The sequence below is a fragment of the Bufo bufo genome, chromosome 5, assembly GCF_905171765.1.
Source record: "Bufo bufo chromosome 5, aBufBuf1.1, whole genome shotgun sequence".
NCBI lineage: Eukaryota > Metazoa > Chordata > Amphibia > Anura > Bufonidae > Bufo > Bufo bufo.
This window is the reverse complement of record NC_053393.1, coordinates 430,185,061-430,199,479: the sequence shown is the minus strand read 5'-3', so window position 1 is coordinate 430,199,479 and position 14,419 is coordinate 430,185,061. Positions and strand designations below refer to the sequence as shown.

General features: G+C 45.1%; 1 protein-coding gene across 1 annotated transcript in view; it reads right to left on the bottom strand.

Annotated features, from left to right (window-relative positions):
- LOC121001334 (1,25-dihydroxyvitamin D(3) 24-hydroxylase, mitochondrial-like) overlaps positions 1-14,216 on the bottom strand; it is a 34,064-nt gene extending 19,848 nt beyond the window's left edge. Inside the window, exons 1-3 of the mRNA XM_040432366.1 lie at positions 14,090-14,216; positions 13,786-13,976; positions 11,868-11,961 (exon numbers count right to left, since the gene is read on the bottom strand). Of these exons, the coding sequence (XP_040288300.1) occupies positions 11,868-11,961; positions 13,786-13,976; positions 14,090-14,092 (288 nt within the window). The 5' untranslated portion in view covers positions 14,093-14,216. The remainder of the gene's footprint in view (positions 1-11,867; positions 11,962-13,785; positions 13,977-14,089) is intronic.
- Positions 14,217-14,419: the final 203 nt, after the last annotated feature.

Sequence of the window (14,419 nt, the reverse complement as noted above, 5' to 3'; positions counted from 1 at the left end):
GCGGCTTGTTTGGCAGAGAGGACAGAAGCTGTTGTAGCACGCGCACGGGACACCAATGATGAGAGGTCGGGAAGGAAAACACCTGGGTCGGGGGGCCTACCTGAGAGGTCTTGGAGGTGAGTAGAGAGAGTATGAAACCATCTCTGGAAGCCGAGAGCTGACCGAGAGTGACGTACCTGCTGCTGTTAGCCAGGGAAGTAAACTCGGACGGTCTCAAAAACCCGTAAAAGGCCAGGTACATGGCAGCTTTTATTATCAAACTATGCAGGGCCCCGAATGGTTCTTTGTCTAACAAGTTGGAAAGGTCGCGGAAAAGCTGGCCAGTGACGGGTAGCCGGCGAGTGCGTGACTCGCAGTCGCTTTTCTCGAGACCCCTCAGAGTAGCTTTAATGACATGGATAGAAAACAATGAACCTGGCTGGGTGAAACTCAGGGCTCTAAAATGTTGCACCCCTGCGAGGTAGGACTTGACCGTGGCGTGGGATAGTTTCAGATTGGTGTGACAGTAACCTATGAACGCCAGGATGTATGGAACGAACTCGGTGTCACCTTGCGGATGAGAGTCCTGAAATCTCTGGAAGGCTCTCCAACCTGTCTGGTAGGCTCTGGCTGTATTGGGTAAGAGGGACTTGAGTAACAGTGACCGAGCGGTGGCGAGATGAGCGTCTATGGAAGGATTAGAGCAGCGTATGGAGGGACTGGGCTCCCGATGGAGTCTGCTTCTGGACAGATCTGTGAAAAGAGGGTAAAATTAAAACGAGATAACGCGTCGGCTGCTGCGTTGTGGTTACCGGCTATATGTGAAGCTATGTAACAAAACTGGTGTTGTAATGACAGAAGGACCAAGCGCTTAAGAAATAACATGACATATGGAGACTTAGAAGACCCACTATTGAGAATCTCGATGACGGCTGCATTATCGGACGTCTGACCTGACCAACTTTGACCCCGGGTATAGGATGCTGCCACTAAGGGGTAGAGGCCAAAAATAGCTGCGAAATAGATCAAACTTATTAAACCAGACATATTGCCTGGTAGGGATCATCATGCTAATTAAAACAATACTTTTCTTTTGTCTGTACGATAAACAGCTGCAGAGATACCTGCATCATTCGAGCACTGCTTTGTAACACCCCTTGTGCTCTGCACACTCCCCCCTCGCTTTGATTGACAGGGGCTAGACATGCTGAGGGCAGAGCTGTGTCCTAGCAACTATAAACTATATACTCTATGTACTATAACTTCACCACACTGAGATCTGCTAAGAAAGATAATCTACATATTACTGTTTTATTCACAAGTACAATATATGATTAGAAAGACACCAGTAATATGTGTTAGCTTATGAGCATAGAAACAACTTGCATTGCTATGTGGTAATGCTACAGCTTAGTGGTTAAGTGAATGGTTTTGCATGTGGAAACTCCAAGTTTGAATCTCGGCAGAGATTCTTCAGATATTTTTCTTCTTCCACATTTGTGGTCGGGCACTCACGAAGAAGGACTCCTACCTGCTGGCTAGCTAAAGCGGTTAGAGGTATGCCGAAACCGTGACTTTGAAGGGATAGCTGAAGGAGGCCATCCCCTTGGTGAGAAGCTGAGATTGAGGGTGGGTAGGGTGGGAGAGTTTGACACGACGTTCATTGAAGGAGGGGCAGAGGTGCCATGATATAGGCAACCGTGCCCCTCCCACAAATACAGGCCAATGAATCGGCCCTAACACTTGTGGTTGGGCACTCACGAAGAAGGACTCCTACCTGCTGGCTAGCTAAAGCGGTTAGAGTTATGCCGAAACCGTGACGTTGAGGGAATAGCTGAAGGAGGCCAAAAAGAACAACAATTTCTATCATATCGGAATGCTACAAACATTTATTCATAACACCAAATTCTGACAAGCAAGATTCATTTCAGTGTACGGACAAGGAATGTAGCGGCTGAAACAGGAAGAAACGCCAGCGACCTAGTCTTTTGATTATGTGTGCTGGAACCCGATTCCTTGGCGCGGTGGATGCCGTCCCTATGCGAAACGAATGCCCGGATATTGAGGACGGGTCTACTGCCAGATTAGTCAGTAAACACGAATATGAGTTATGAACTGGGGACAGGTAAAGTGAGTATTATTGAATGGTAGCAAAGGACTGCCGGGCGGCTTGTTTGGCAGAGAGGACAGAAGCTGTTGTAGCACGCGCACGGGACACCAATGATGAGAGGTCGGGAAGGAAAACACCTGGGTCGGGGGGCCTACCTGAGAGGTCTTGGAGGTGAGTAGAGAGAGTATGAAACCATCTCTGGAAGCCGAGAGCTGACCGAGAGTGACGTACCTGCTGCTGTTAGCCAGGGAAGTAAACTCGGACGGTCTCAAAAACCCGTAAAAGGCCAGGTACATGGCAGCTTTTATTATCAAACTATGCAGGGCCCCGAATGGTTCTTTGTCTAACAAGTTGGAAAGGTCGCGGAAAAGCTGGCCAGTGACGGGTAGCCGGCGAGTGCGTGACTCGCAGTCGCTTTTCTCGAGACCCCTCAGAGTAGCTTTAATGACATGGATAGAAAACAATGAACCTGGCTGGGTGAAACTCAGGGCTCTAAAATGTTGCACCCCTGCGAGGTAGGACTTGACCGTGGCGTGGGATAGTTTCAGATTGGTGTGACAGTAACCTATGAACGCCAGGATGTATGGAACGAACTCGGTGTCACCTTGCGGATGAGAGTCCTGAAATCTCTGGAAGGCTCTCCAACCTGTCTGGTAGGCTCTGGCTGTATTGGGTAAGAGGGACTTGAGTAACAGTGACCGAGCGGTGGCGAGATGAGCGTCTATGGAAGGATTAGAGCAGCGTATGGAGGGACTGGGCTCCCGATGGAGTCTGCTTCTGGACAGATCTGTGAAAAGAGGGTAAAATTAAAACGAGATAACGCGTCGGCTGCTGCGTTGTGGTTACCGGCTATATGTGAAGCTATGTAACAAAACTGGTGTTGTAATGACAGAAGGACCAAGCGCTTAAGAAATAACATGACATATGGAGACTTAGAAGACCCACTATTGAGAATCTCGATGACGGCTGCATTATCGGACGTCTGACCTGACCAACTTTGACCCCGGGTATAGGATGCTGCCACTAAGGGGTAGAGGCCAAAAATAGCTGCGAAACCTGTATTGGCGGCGGCATCGGACAAAATTACGGGGGAGTTGTCGGATATTGTGGGAACAAAGAGCGAGATGCCATTCCATTGCGTGAGAAATTGATCCCACATGTTTAAGTCAGCCATGACCATATCGTCCAGACCTATGCTGCTATCCTGGGAAGGGGCTGTAGGAAGGAGAGAAAGTAAACAAGATACAAATGCCCTACCTTGCGGAATTATGCGCATCAGCAAAATAATAAAGGCCCCTCCATTTGATGCCATACCACTGCCAGAGGGACGGTTTGATCGGTAGTAATTTGAAGGCGTCTGCAATATCGGCTTTAAAAAGGATTGTGCTGGGACCTAACTATAAGATAAGAGCGATGGCTTGATCTATGGTAGCATATCTCATGCTAACCTGTTCTGATGGAATTAGAGAGTTGATGCTAGGTGTAGGGGTACCATGCGGGGCGGACAGGTCAATAATCAACCTCTCCTTGTTACTAAATTTGCCAAACACGACTCCTATCGGGCTGATTCTCCACCTATCAAAGGGTGATGATGAAAAAGGACCTATCAGGAAACCTTTGACTAACTCCGCTGCTATTAACCTATTGGAGACATCAGGGTGTTGGTCAGCGGACTGTAGGTTCCTGCATTCGTGTGTGGAATCTGGAAGGGTCAACATCCCTGTGTGGAAACCGAACGTGAATCCTGTACTAAGGAACTTCACAAAGCCTGGGTCAGGATACCTGCGTAGGAACTGCTGCAACCAAACTATCTTAACAACACACATGTAATAATTATCTACTTTTAATGAACAGACTACTTTAGGGTGGGCTCTGAAGCAGTTAGTACATATGTGTAGCAAGCGGCACTGACTGAAGTTACAGGATGCATAGTTGAAATTGTTACAGATCTGTGACCTGCCGAGTAATTTGATGGGTCTGCCCAGCTTGTCAACTAAACCAGAGGATCTGAGTGAATCAGACGGGCCGGGAACAGGACCTGTAGAACTAGACCCCTCACTCTGAGCGGCCTTATGACACCACACAGTAGAATGGTAAATTGATTGGCACAGGGAGCATGAAGGCGCCTTAAGCCTGGCGAAGTGCCTACAAAAAATCTCTGTATCAATGTTGGCCCAGTTAGTAAGAAACTGGAACTGACTTAAGGTGGCAGCTGCCTTGGCCGAGAAAGAACAATGGTAGTCGTAGAAGGAACTACCACCATACTTGTACCCCAACTCCGTTATTCTGAACAAGTACAAGTCAAGTTCTTCCCTTCTCTCGGGAGGAACTGAACAGATTACGTCTTTGTACAAACTAAATGCGAGCACAAATTCAGGTACCGTGAGCTTGCGGTTCAGCCTATGGTCACGGCCTTTCAGGATCACTGACACATCCCCACAGGCAATTACCCTACTATCAGACAGATCCCGGGTGGCGACCAGTAAGGATGCTAGATTGACATCTCTACCTTCTAGGATGTCCTTCTTTAGATTGGCAGGAACAAAATGCGCCGGCATAATACTGGGCGCAGTCACAGGGATACCTGCCCCTGTCGCCGTAGAAGTGGATGGAACAGCGGCATCGATGGTATGCGGAGTAATGGCAAAACAACGAGACTCAACCGCTTGCAACCTGGTTTGCACATCCGTGACGGACGAAGTCAAGTTATTCAGCAACAGATGGATTTGTGTCAGCGAGTTCTGAACAGTGACCGCGGAGACTTCTTCCTGCTGCTGAGGGCCTGAGTTAACGACCAATAACCGGTATAACTCAGCCTTCCTAGCAGCAGCGGGATGCAATACCCCGTCTGGACAACTCCGACATCAGCCTAGGGACGGTCCAGGTGCAAAGAGACGACACACTGCCCCCTTCTGACATCCTGGCGGGGTTCTGGTCGACCGAAGCCTCCACTATGTCTGAAGCATGTGACATACCCTGTGGATACAGTATGCATAAATCAACTGCTGACTGTCAACCGACACTGGGACGATGTGACGTGGCTGTGAGTAGGCCGAGACCCACGCAACTGTGAAGAAAACGAGTGAAAAAAGGACGAGAGAACCTGAGCCAAGGAGAAGCGATAGCTGGACCTAGAACACCCCAGTGAATGGTGAGTCTGACCGTGGCACAACTGACCCATTACCAGAAGGAGAGAATGGAATAGTACCACGACATAGCTACTGCCATACTGTACCCTGATGGTTGAACAACGTGCAGAATATGTATGAAGAAGGACGAGACAAATCCTGGAATAACATCACATGTACGATCCTTGCGTACATCATGGCGCCAATTGTAGAGGCGTGCTACCAACAATACAGATATCCTCTAACTAGCACTAAACAAGTATATCGCCCCTTCCCTAAAACTCCTCCAATCAAGCATGAGTTACACTCTTATAATTATTTCATTTTCTCTTTTTTTTTTTTTTATAAAAATATATATATATTTATTTTATTTTTTTAATTATTTATTTATTTATTTTCACCATTTTTTAACACTTTTTTTTTTTTTTTTTCGTGGTCATAACCCCTGGTGGCCACTAGACGGAGCCAACACAGGGCACAGAACCATGGACTGCACTGCCGGCAGTCAACACTGCTCCATGGACTGCATTGACTCCAGCAACCAACAGGGGGAGCCCACACAGTGCCGGCCACCTGCAGCACGGGCAGACAGTGGAGGAGACCGCAAGTAGGACGCTGAGGTGAGTGTGCGGTGGACATGACAAGGGCCAGTAGTGGCATGGGGGGCATGAGGGGAGAAAAACCAAACTACTGCTGCCGTGAGCCCTACCTAGCTAATGGCACAGCGGCCCGTGCCAGACATTAAGGGAGGAGAGACGTACGAATCGGGATCGCGCTGATCCCTGCACCCTACGATTCATGCCACGTGGGAGTCGGAGCTCCTGGCAGACGCTCCGGTGCAGTGTGGCCCCCTCTTACCTAGGGAGCCGGCACTGCCGGCCGGACTTGTGAGCCGAGACTGCAATGTGGCAGTCACTTACCTGATCTAGTAGCTTGCTTTGCGTAGAAACGAACTTCTAGGACCAGACGCAACTTCACACACGGAACGAGGCCAGCGTTTGACACGACGTTCATTGAAGGAGGGGCAGAGGTGCCATGATATAGGCAACCGTGCCCCTCCCACAAATACAGGCCAATGAATCGGCCTTAACACTTATCCCATAAGAAAAGTCTATGTCCTTATCATATTGAGAATAATGTTTTTTTTAACGCTGATAAATATTACTGGTTTCTTTATAATCATATTTTGTGTCAATGAATAAACCAGTAATACGTTTTAGCAAAAAAAAAAACACTATTCTCAACATAGTAAGGCCTTTTTATTATTACGCTGCCGGCCGGCCTGCCTGCTACAGTAGTTTGATAGTAAGTACTACTTTAATTAGGATTACATGACTAAACTTTACATATGAAGATTGCTGTGCGGGGCCCGGTGTAATATAGTGACTGCACCAGGCCCCGCCGCGAGTTGCCGGCCTCCAGCCCCTCCTCCCTCCCTGCTGATACATCGCAGGCCGCGCTGAGCAGCATAGCAGCCGGCGATGTGTCAGCAAAGTAAAAATGGCAGCATTCGCTTTATAAGACGCACTGCCATTTCCCCCACTTTTGGGGGGGAAAAGGTGAGTCTTATAAAGCAAAATACGGTATAGAGAAAATAAAATAACAGAAAGAAAATTTACATCTCTCCTGGGACTTGAACCTAGGATCTCTATATGAATTGTAGACAACTATACCACCAAGCTATAACCATTACCACATATATAAAAAAAATATGTTTTTCTATGCTTATAAGCTAACACATAACACATAATCATATATAAAAAAAAAATTAGTTTTTGGTCATTTTCTGACCCCTATAACTTTTTTTGTAATTATGTGTTCGGAGCTGCATGAGGGCTCATTTTTTATGGTGCAATCTGTACTTTTCATTGATACCATTCTGGGGTAGAGATGTCCCGAACTATTCGCCGGCGAACAGTTCCCGGCGAACATAGCTTGTTCGTGTTCGCCGCGTCGGGCGAACATATGCGATGTTCGGTCCGCCCCCTATACATCATCATTGAGCAAACTTTGACCCTGTACCTCACAGTCAGCAGACACATTCCAGCCAATCAGCATACCCTCCCTCCCAGACCCTCCCACCTCCTATCAAAAAGCAAGGACAGCATCCATTTTAGATTCATTCTGAAGCTGCAGTGTCACAAATTTGACTAAGATGTAATCGCAATGCGATTAATACAGGTTATATTAATCGCATTGCGAATTCAACTTAGAGCTGGGCTCCTAATGGTTGTATTGCTAGAATATAACGAAGATTGAGAATATAGTGCAATATTCGTCAATTCTAGCAATACAACCATTAGGAACTCAGATCTAAGTTGTAATCGCAATGCGATTAATGCAGGTTATATTAATCGCATTGCGAATTCAACTTACAGCTGGGTTCCTAATGGTTGTATTGCTAGAATATAACGAAGATTGAGAATATAGTGCTATATTCGTTATATTCGTCAATTCTAGCAATACAACCATTAGGAACTCAGATCTAAGTTGTAATTGCAATGCGATTAAGGCTGAGCTCACACGGGCGAGATTTCCGTGCGGGTGCAATGCGTGAGATGAACGCATTGCACCCGCACTGAATCCGGACCCATTCACTTCTATGGGGCTGTGCACATGAGGGGTGATTTTCACGCATCACTTATGCGTTGCGTGAAAATCGCAGCATGCTCTATATTGTGCGTTTTAGAAGTGAATGGGGGCTGAGTGAAAATCGCAAGCATCCGCAATCAAGTGCAGATGCGGTGCGATTTTCACACAAGGTTGCTAGGTGACAGTCTATTCACTGTATTATTTTCCCTTATAACATGGTTATAAGGGAAAATAATAGCATTCTTTAATACAGAATGCTTAGTAGGTGGTCAATTGAGGGTTAAAAAATAAAAAATAATTAACTCACCTTCTGCTCTTGATCGCGTAGCTGCCGGTCTCTTCTTACTTCTTTAATCATGAGCTGCCGGCTAAAGGACCTGTGGTGACGTCAGATCACATAGTCCAATCACATGGTCCATCACCATGGTGATGGACCATGTGATTGGACCATGTGATCTGACGTCACCACAGGTCCTTTAGCCGGCAGCTCATGATTAAAGAAGTAAGAAGAGACCGGCAGCTACGCGATCAAGAGGAGAAGGTGAGTTAATTATTTTTTAACCCTCAATTGACCACCTACTAAGCATTCTGTACTAAAGAATGCTATTATTTTCCCTTATAACCATGTTATAAGGGAAAATAATAACATCTACACAACACCGAACCCAAACCTGAACTTCTGAAGAAGTTCGGGTCTGGGTACCACAGTCAGTTTTTTATCACGCGCGTGCAAAACGCATTGCACCCGCGCGATAAAAACTAAACAACGGAACACAATCGCAGTCAAAACTGACTGCAATTGGGTACCTACTCCCACGGGTTTGCCGCAACGCATCCGGACCTTATCCGGACACGCTCGTGTGAACTCAGCCTAATACAGGTTATATTAATCGCATTGCGAATTCAACTTAGAGCTGGGTACCTAATGGTTGTATTGCTAGAATATAACGAAGATTGAGAATATAGTGCTATATTCGTTATATTCGTCAATTCTAGCAATACAACCATTAGGAACTTAGCTCTAAGTTGAATTCGCAATGCGATTAATGCAGGTTATATTAATCGCATTGCGAATTCAACTTACCACACTCTGCGTCAACTACGTAATTTTCCGTGGGAGTTTTGCCATGGATTCCCCTCCGGCATGCCACAGTCCAGGTGTTAGTCCCCTTGAAACAACTTTTCCATCACTATTGTGGCCAGAAAGAGTCCCTGTGGGTTTTAAAATTCGCCTGCCTATTGAAGTCTATGGCGGTTCCCTGCTACAGGCAGGGACTCCATAGGAAACACTGTGCATCTGCCTTCTACACACAAGCTCCAGCTCCTCCGATCGCCACACGGGGGAGGCGGAGCATTACTGGAAGAGCGCACTTCCAGTAATACAGGCACTCAGATGCAGTAGTCAGGTTTGACCACCAGCTGAGAGGTTAAATGTCCGCGATCACCTTTACTGCCAGTCGGGGACATTAGCCGCGGGTGTTTGATGTATGCCATCTTTAAAGAATCAACATGTGACATACTATTACGTCACATGTTAGAAAAGGGTTAAGGTCAGTAAAGATATACAGTAGACATAGATGCAACTAGAGATTATGGTGCAAAATGTATGCTCTACACCAGTGGTGCCCAACAATTTTTCGTCTGAGGGCCGCACTAGACTTGGTATAAATTTTGCGGGCCGGAACCAGGTAGCTTTGCCAGAAAGAAATGCAAACGCTGTGAGGGGGCACGTGTGAGCATTACTTCTGTGATGAGGGCACATATCTGGGCATAACTACTGTGAGGGGGCACATCAGGGTATAACTACTGTGAGGAGGGCACATATCAGGGCATAACTACTGTGAAGAGGGCACATATCAGGGCATAACTACTGTGAGGGGGCACAAGTGAGCATTACTACTGTGAAGAGGGCACATATCTGGCATAACTACTGTGAGGGGGCACATATCTGGGCATAACTACTGTGAGGGGGCACATATCAGGGTATAACTACTGTGAGGAGGGCACATATCAGGGCATAACTACTGTGAGGAGGGCACATATCAGGGCATAACTACTGTGAAGAGGGCACATATCAGGGCATAACTACTGTGAGGAGGGCACATATCAGGGCATAACTACTGTGAAGAGGGCACATATCAGGGCATAACTACTGTGAGGGGGCACGAGTGAGCATTACTACTGTGAAGAGGGCACATATCTGGCATAACTTCTGTGAGGGGGCACATATCTGGGCATAACTACTGTGAGGGGGCACATATCAGGGTATAACTACTGTGAGGAGGGCACATATCAGGGCATAATTACTGTGAAGAGGGCACATATCTGGGCATAACTACTGTGAGGGGGCACATATCTGGGCATAACTACTGTGAGGGGGCATGTGTGAGCATTATGTCTGTGAAGAGGGCACATATCTTGGCATTATTACTGTGAGGGGTCACATATCTGGGCATAACTACTGTGAGGGGGGCATGTGTGAGCATGACGTCTGTGAAGAGGGCACATATCTTGGCATTATTACTGTGAGAGGCATGTGATGTATACATGTGTGTAATGTATGTAGTGCAGTATGTGATCACACACTGCACTACATACATTACACACATGTATACATCACATACTGCGCTGTCACATTCTTCTGCAGGTCTACCTTGATGTCTGGTCTTTAGTCTTCAGTCAGATCCTCCACTGCCATGCTTGCGCTGTGTGCCCGACACCACCAGGAGCTGGCCCCTCCTCCTTTCATCTCCCGCCGGCTTCTCCTACAGCAGGGTGCTCTATCGCTCCAGTGCCCGCCCAATCTTACCAATCAGGGGCGTAGCTAGAAATGACTGGGCCCCATAGCACAAATTTTTATGGGCCCCCCACCCTCCCAGATCTCCCACCCCCACATACCTATCGGACCTCCCACCCCTTCCAGAGCTCCCACCCAAACACCCCTCCAGGACCTCCCACCCCAACATCCCCACACCCCTCCCTAGATCCTCCTGTCAGCCACAGATATCCCCCCTCAGTGTCAGCCACAGATATCCCCCCTCGGTGTCAGCCACAGATATCCCCCCTCGGTGTCAGCCACAGATATCCCCCCTCGGTGTCAGCCACAGATATCCCCCCTCGGTGTCAGCCACAGATATCCCCCCTCAGTGTCAGCCACAGATATCCCCCCTCAGTGTCAGCCACAGATATCCCCCCTCGGTGTCAGCCACAGATATCCCCCCCTCGGTGTCAGCCACAGATATCCCCCCTCGGTGTCAGCCACAGATATCCCCCCTCAGTGTCAGCCACAGATATCCCCCCTCAGTGTCAGCCACAGATATCCCCCCTCAGTGTCAGCCACAGATATCCCCCCTCAGTGTCAGCCACAGATATCCCCCCTCAGTGTCAGCCACAGATCTCCTCCCCACCGAGAGCCGCCTCCTAGCTAATTTATTCACTGCACTTGCCTCTGTGAAATTGAAGAGAAGCGCCGTAATCTCGCACAGGCGCACTGGCAGAGGCCAGGAAGACGGTGCATGCCACTTCGATGCCTCTGCCAGTGCACCTGTGCGAGATTACGGCGCTTCTCTTCAATTTCACAGAGGCAAGTGTAGTGAATAAATTTGCTAGGAGGCGGCGCTGGGCGGGGAGATTGCAGGCACAGGCAGCATCGCGCCCTGCGCTGATAAGGTCCTGTTACTGCGCGGGCCGCATGACACGGCTTCGCTGGCCGCATTTGGCCTGCGGGCCGTAGGTTGGGCATCACTGCTCTACACTGAACTATTGACTACAGTGGGAGAAATGTTGTACAAAGGAAAATCCAGAAGAAATTGTTCACACAGGACACCTGTAAATCCACATGCTGATAAATAGCATCAGGAATAAGATATTAAAATGTAAAAAAAAAAAGTCTTAGGAAAGTGAAAATTTGTAACCCCACCAATGCTAGAAGGGATGGTTCTGTACTCAGTAAGATTGAATTTACAGTGAATATTAAACAATGTAATGACTATGTATATATATTACTATATATTTCACAGTTATGTCTGACTTTTTTATTTTAAAGGCAGGAAAATCACCTCATTAATTTGCACATCCATCCTTGCTACTTCTTTGATTTTCATCAACTTTGCTTGTGCTATTCTTCTCATGTTCAACCACTGTTCACCTTCCCTATGAACAGAAAAATGTAAAATGTAAAAAACATGTATTTATAAATTTAAGAACACCGTGGGAATTACCGCTGGGAACCCCACAATCCTTAGACTAGAGTTCCATTCCACTCCTTCATACTGCACCAAAATGAGGAGGGGTTTGAGTGGCTCCAGAAAACCTCTGGCATGACCTTACTAAATTCTTTGTTAACAGAGAGAGGTCCCTATTAGAGCTGAAAAATTCCTTAAATTCATTTTGGAACTGATTTAGTCAAATCAGCAGTCAGGGCCCGGATTGCCCTGAAAAGTAATGCATCACACTCTGGGGCCTGCTATGGCTTTACCCAATCCCTGTCAACCTCATTAACTTAATCAATATGATAGAGACTTATATGGCTATAGATAAAAAGATGGGAGCTGGTATAATAAACAGCCTGTTTGAAAAAGGACACTGCACTGTCTGATTTTTCTCTTATAAATTAAAAAAAAAATCAAAAATTATCCTTTTTTGGCAGCAGATGCTTTCTTCTCGGTCTTCTGATCTAAAAAATAGTGGCCACCATTTTGAGCAATTCATGCGGGACTAATCAAAATAATTCACAGAAATTTGAATATTTTTTTCAAAAAATTTGGGATAAATTCAAATTGTGTAGAACTGATTCATTCATCTCTAGTCCCAATTTAAGACTCTTATCAATTAATCAAAAAGAAGAGAGGCTACAAGAGCAACCAATAAAATCAATGTATTTTATACACAACTCTTTAATTTCAATGGCAAGTGTTGTGCTTTAGTTCTCCTGTAGTGGTTCTGCAGAAGAATAAAACACTCACTATAAATTGTTGGAAATTTACAAAGCTAAATTCACAAAAAACAACAACTTTTGGACATGCTTTGCACCACATCTATTATGTGTTTAGAAACTGTTTATGCCTCACTCAGTAATGAAGTCATAGCATAGCTGGAAAGCAGGGGTGGGACTTAGTAAGAAAGGGCTTGGCTTAAGATGTGCCATTGTGAGCTACAACTGTGCCAAAATGTTGATGCAAATTGGCTAAAATTTTTAGTTTATGAAAGGTGTTGCACTGAAAAATTTGGTAATTTGGTAATTTGGGCTCTTTTGACAGTGGGCAAAGCTAATTTTTTTGCCACATTTATCACATGGAATTTTTCAAAAGTTGCAATAAAAATCATAAGTCACTCCAGTCCCCTGGTAGAGTAGGAACTGATGGCAACTTTATAATAAATAACATATTTTAGTCTGAAAAACTACATGGCAATTAATGCGACATTTGGTCAATTTGTTGCAAAAAATGGTTTAAAAACAGGAGACACTCCAAAAAAGTCACTTTAGTCTAATCTAAATTAGTCTAGTCTAAATTAAGTTTAGTCTAAATATTAGACAGGATTAGTAAATCTGCCCAATTGTGTAAAACTAATTGTTGTTTTGTACATTCAAAGAAAATTTTATTGAAAAAACTGTCTGAAGTATGTCCTTTTGAAATGGCTAATCTAATATTACAAATATCAGAAAACATACATAATTATGCCTGTGGTAACTGTAAAACATAAAACACTTGTACAGCATAATGTGATTTAGACTGAGCTTTGCCAAGAAAGTCAAAATAGTTTGTTCCATATATAATGTTGCTGAATGATAATAAATCTTTTACCATGAAGAAAAAAGAATTGCTGTTACTGAATTAGAGGTTCTAGATATCTTATTATTAAAGTATCTGTAAAGGCAAGTAGGGTTAAAAAAAGGAAGCAGAATATATCAAACTTTTTTTTTACATTTTATTGATTTGTTGTTGGTAAATAATACATCATATATTGTGCACTCACAGTGTCAGTAGACCATAAGCTTCTTCTCTATATTCTCTATACATTTTCCATGGTTTGATCTCCATTCTTTTGGGATGAATGCATTCATGTCTCAGAAATGATTCCAAGAGAGCTGGGTCTCCAATTTGTACTGACTTGAAAAATCCAAGATTCATCTTAAAAATCCCTCCAAATTTTTGATGATATTTGCACTGAATTAGGAGGGGGGAAAATTTTAAAAAATTCCAAAGCATCAAAACAGAAACAATTTAAGACTATAACAAACCTAATCATACTTATCATGTACATTCTATAATAAACATACCATAATTTCATGTTGATTTTGTAGTCCTCCATTCCAAATGACATTTAAGAGACTTCCAATACCAGGCAAATCAACAGGACCTGGGAGACAGGAGAACGGTAATGGTCTTCCCTTTGTAAAGGCAATGCTTTCAGACTGTGTGTGAAAGTGTACTTTATGTATAAAACTCTGAACAATGCAAGGTGACAATACTAATGAGAGAGTCTTCATGGCAGGTGCTTTATATTTAATTCTTATAGTGTGTGTGCGCCTTTCTCAGCAATCAAGTTATGTAGATGTCTCCTAGATGTTCAAGTCAACTATAAAGAGTGTGTGAAAGTGGAATGGATT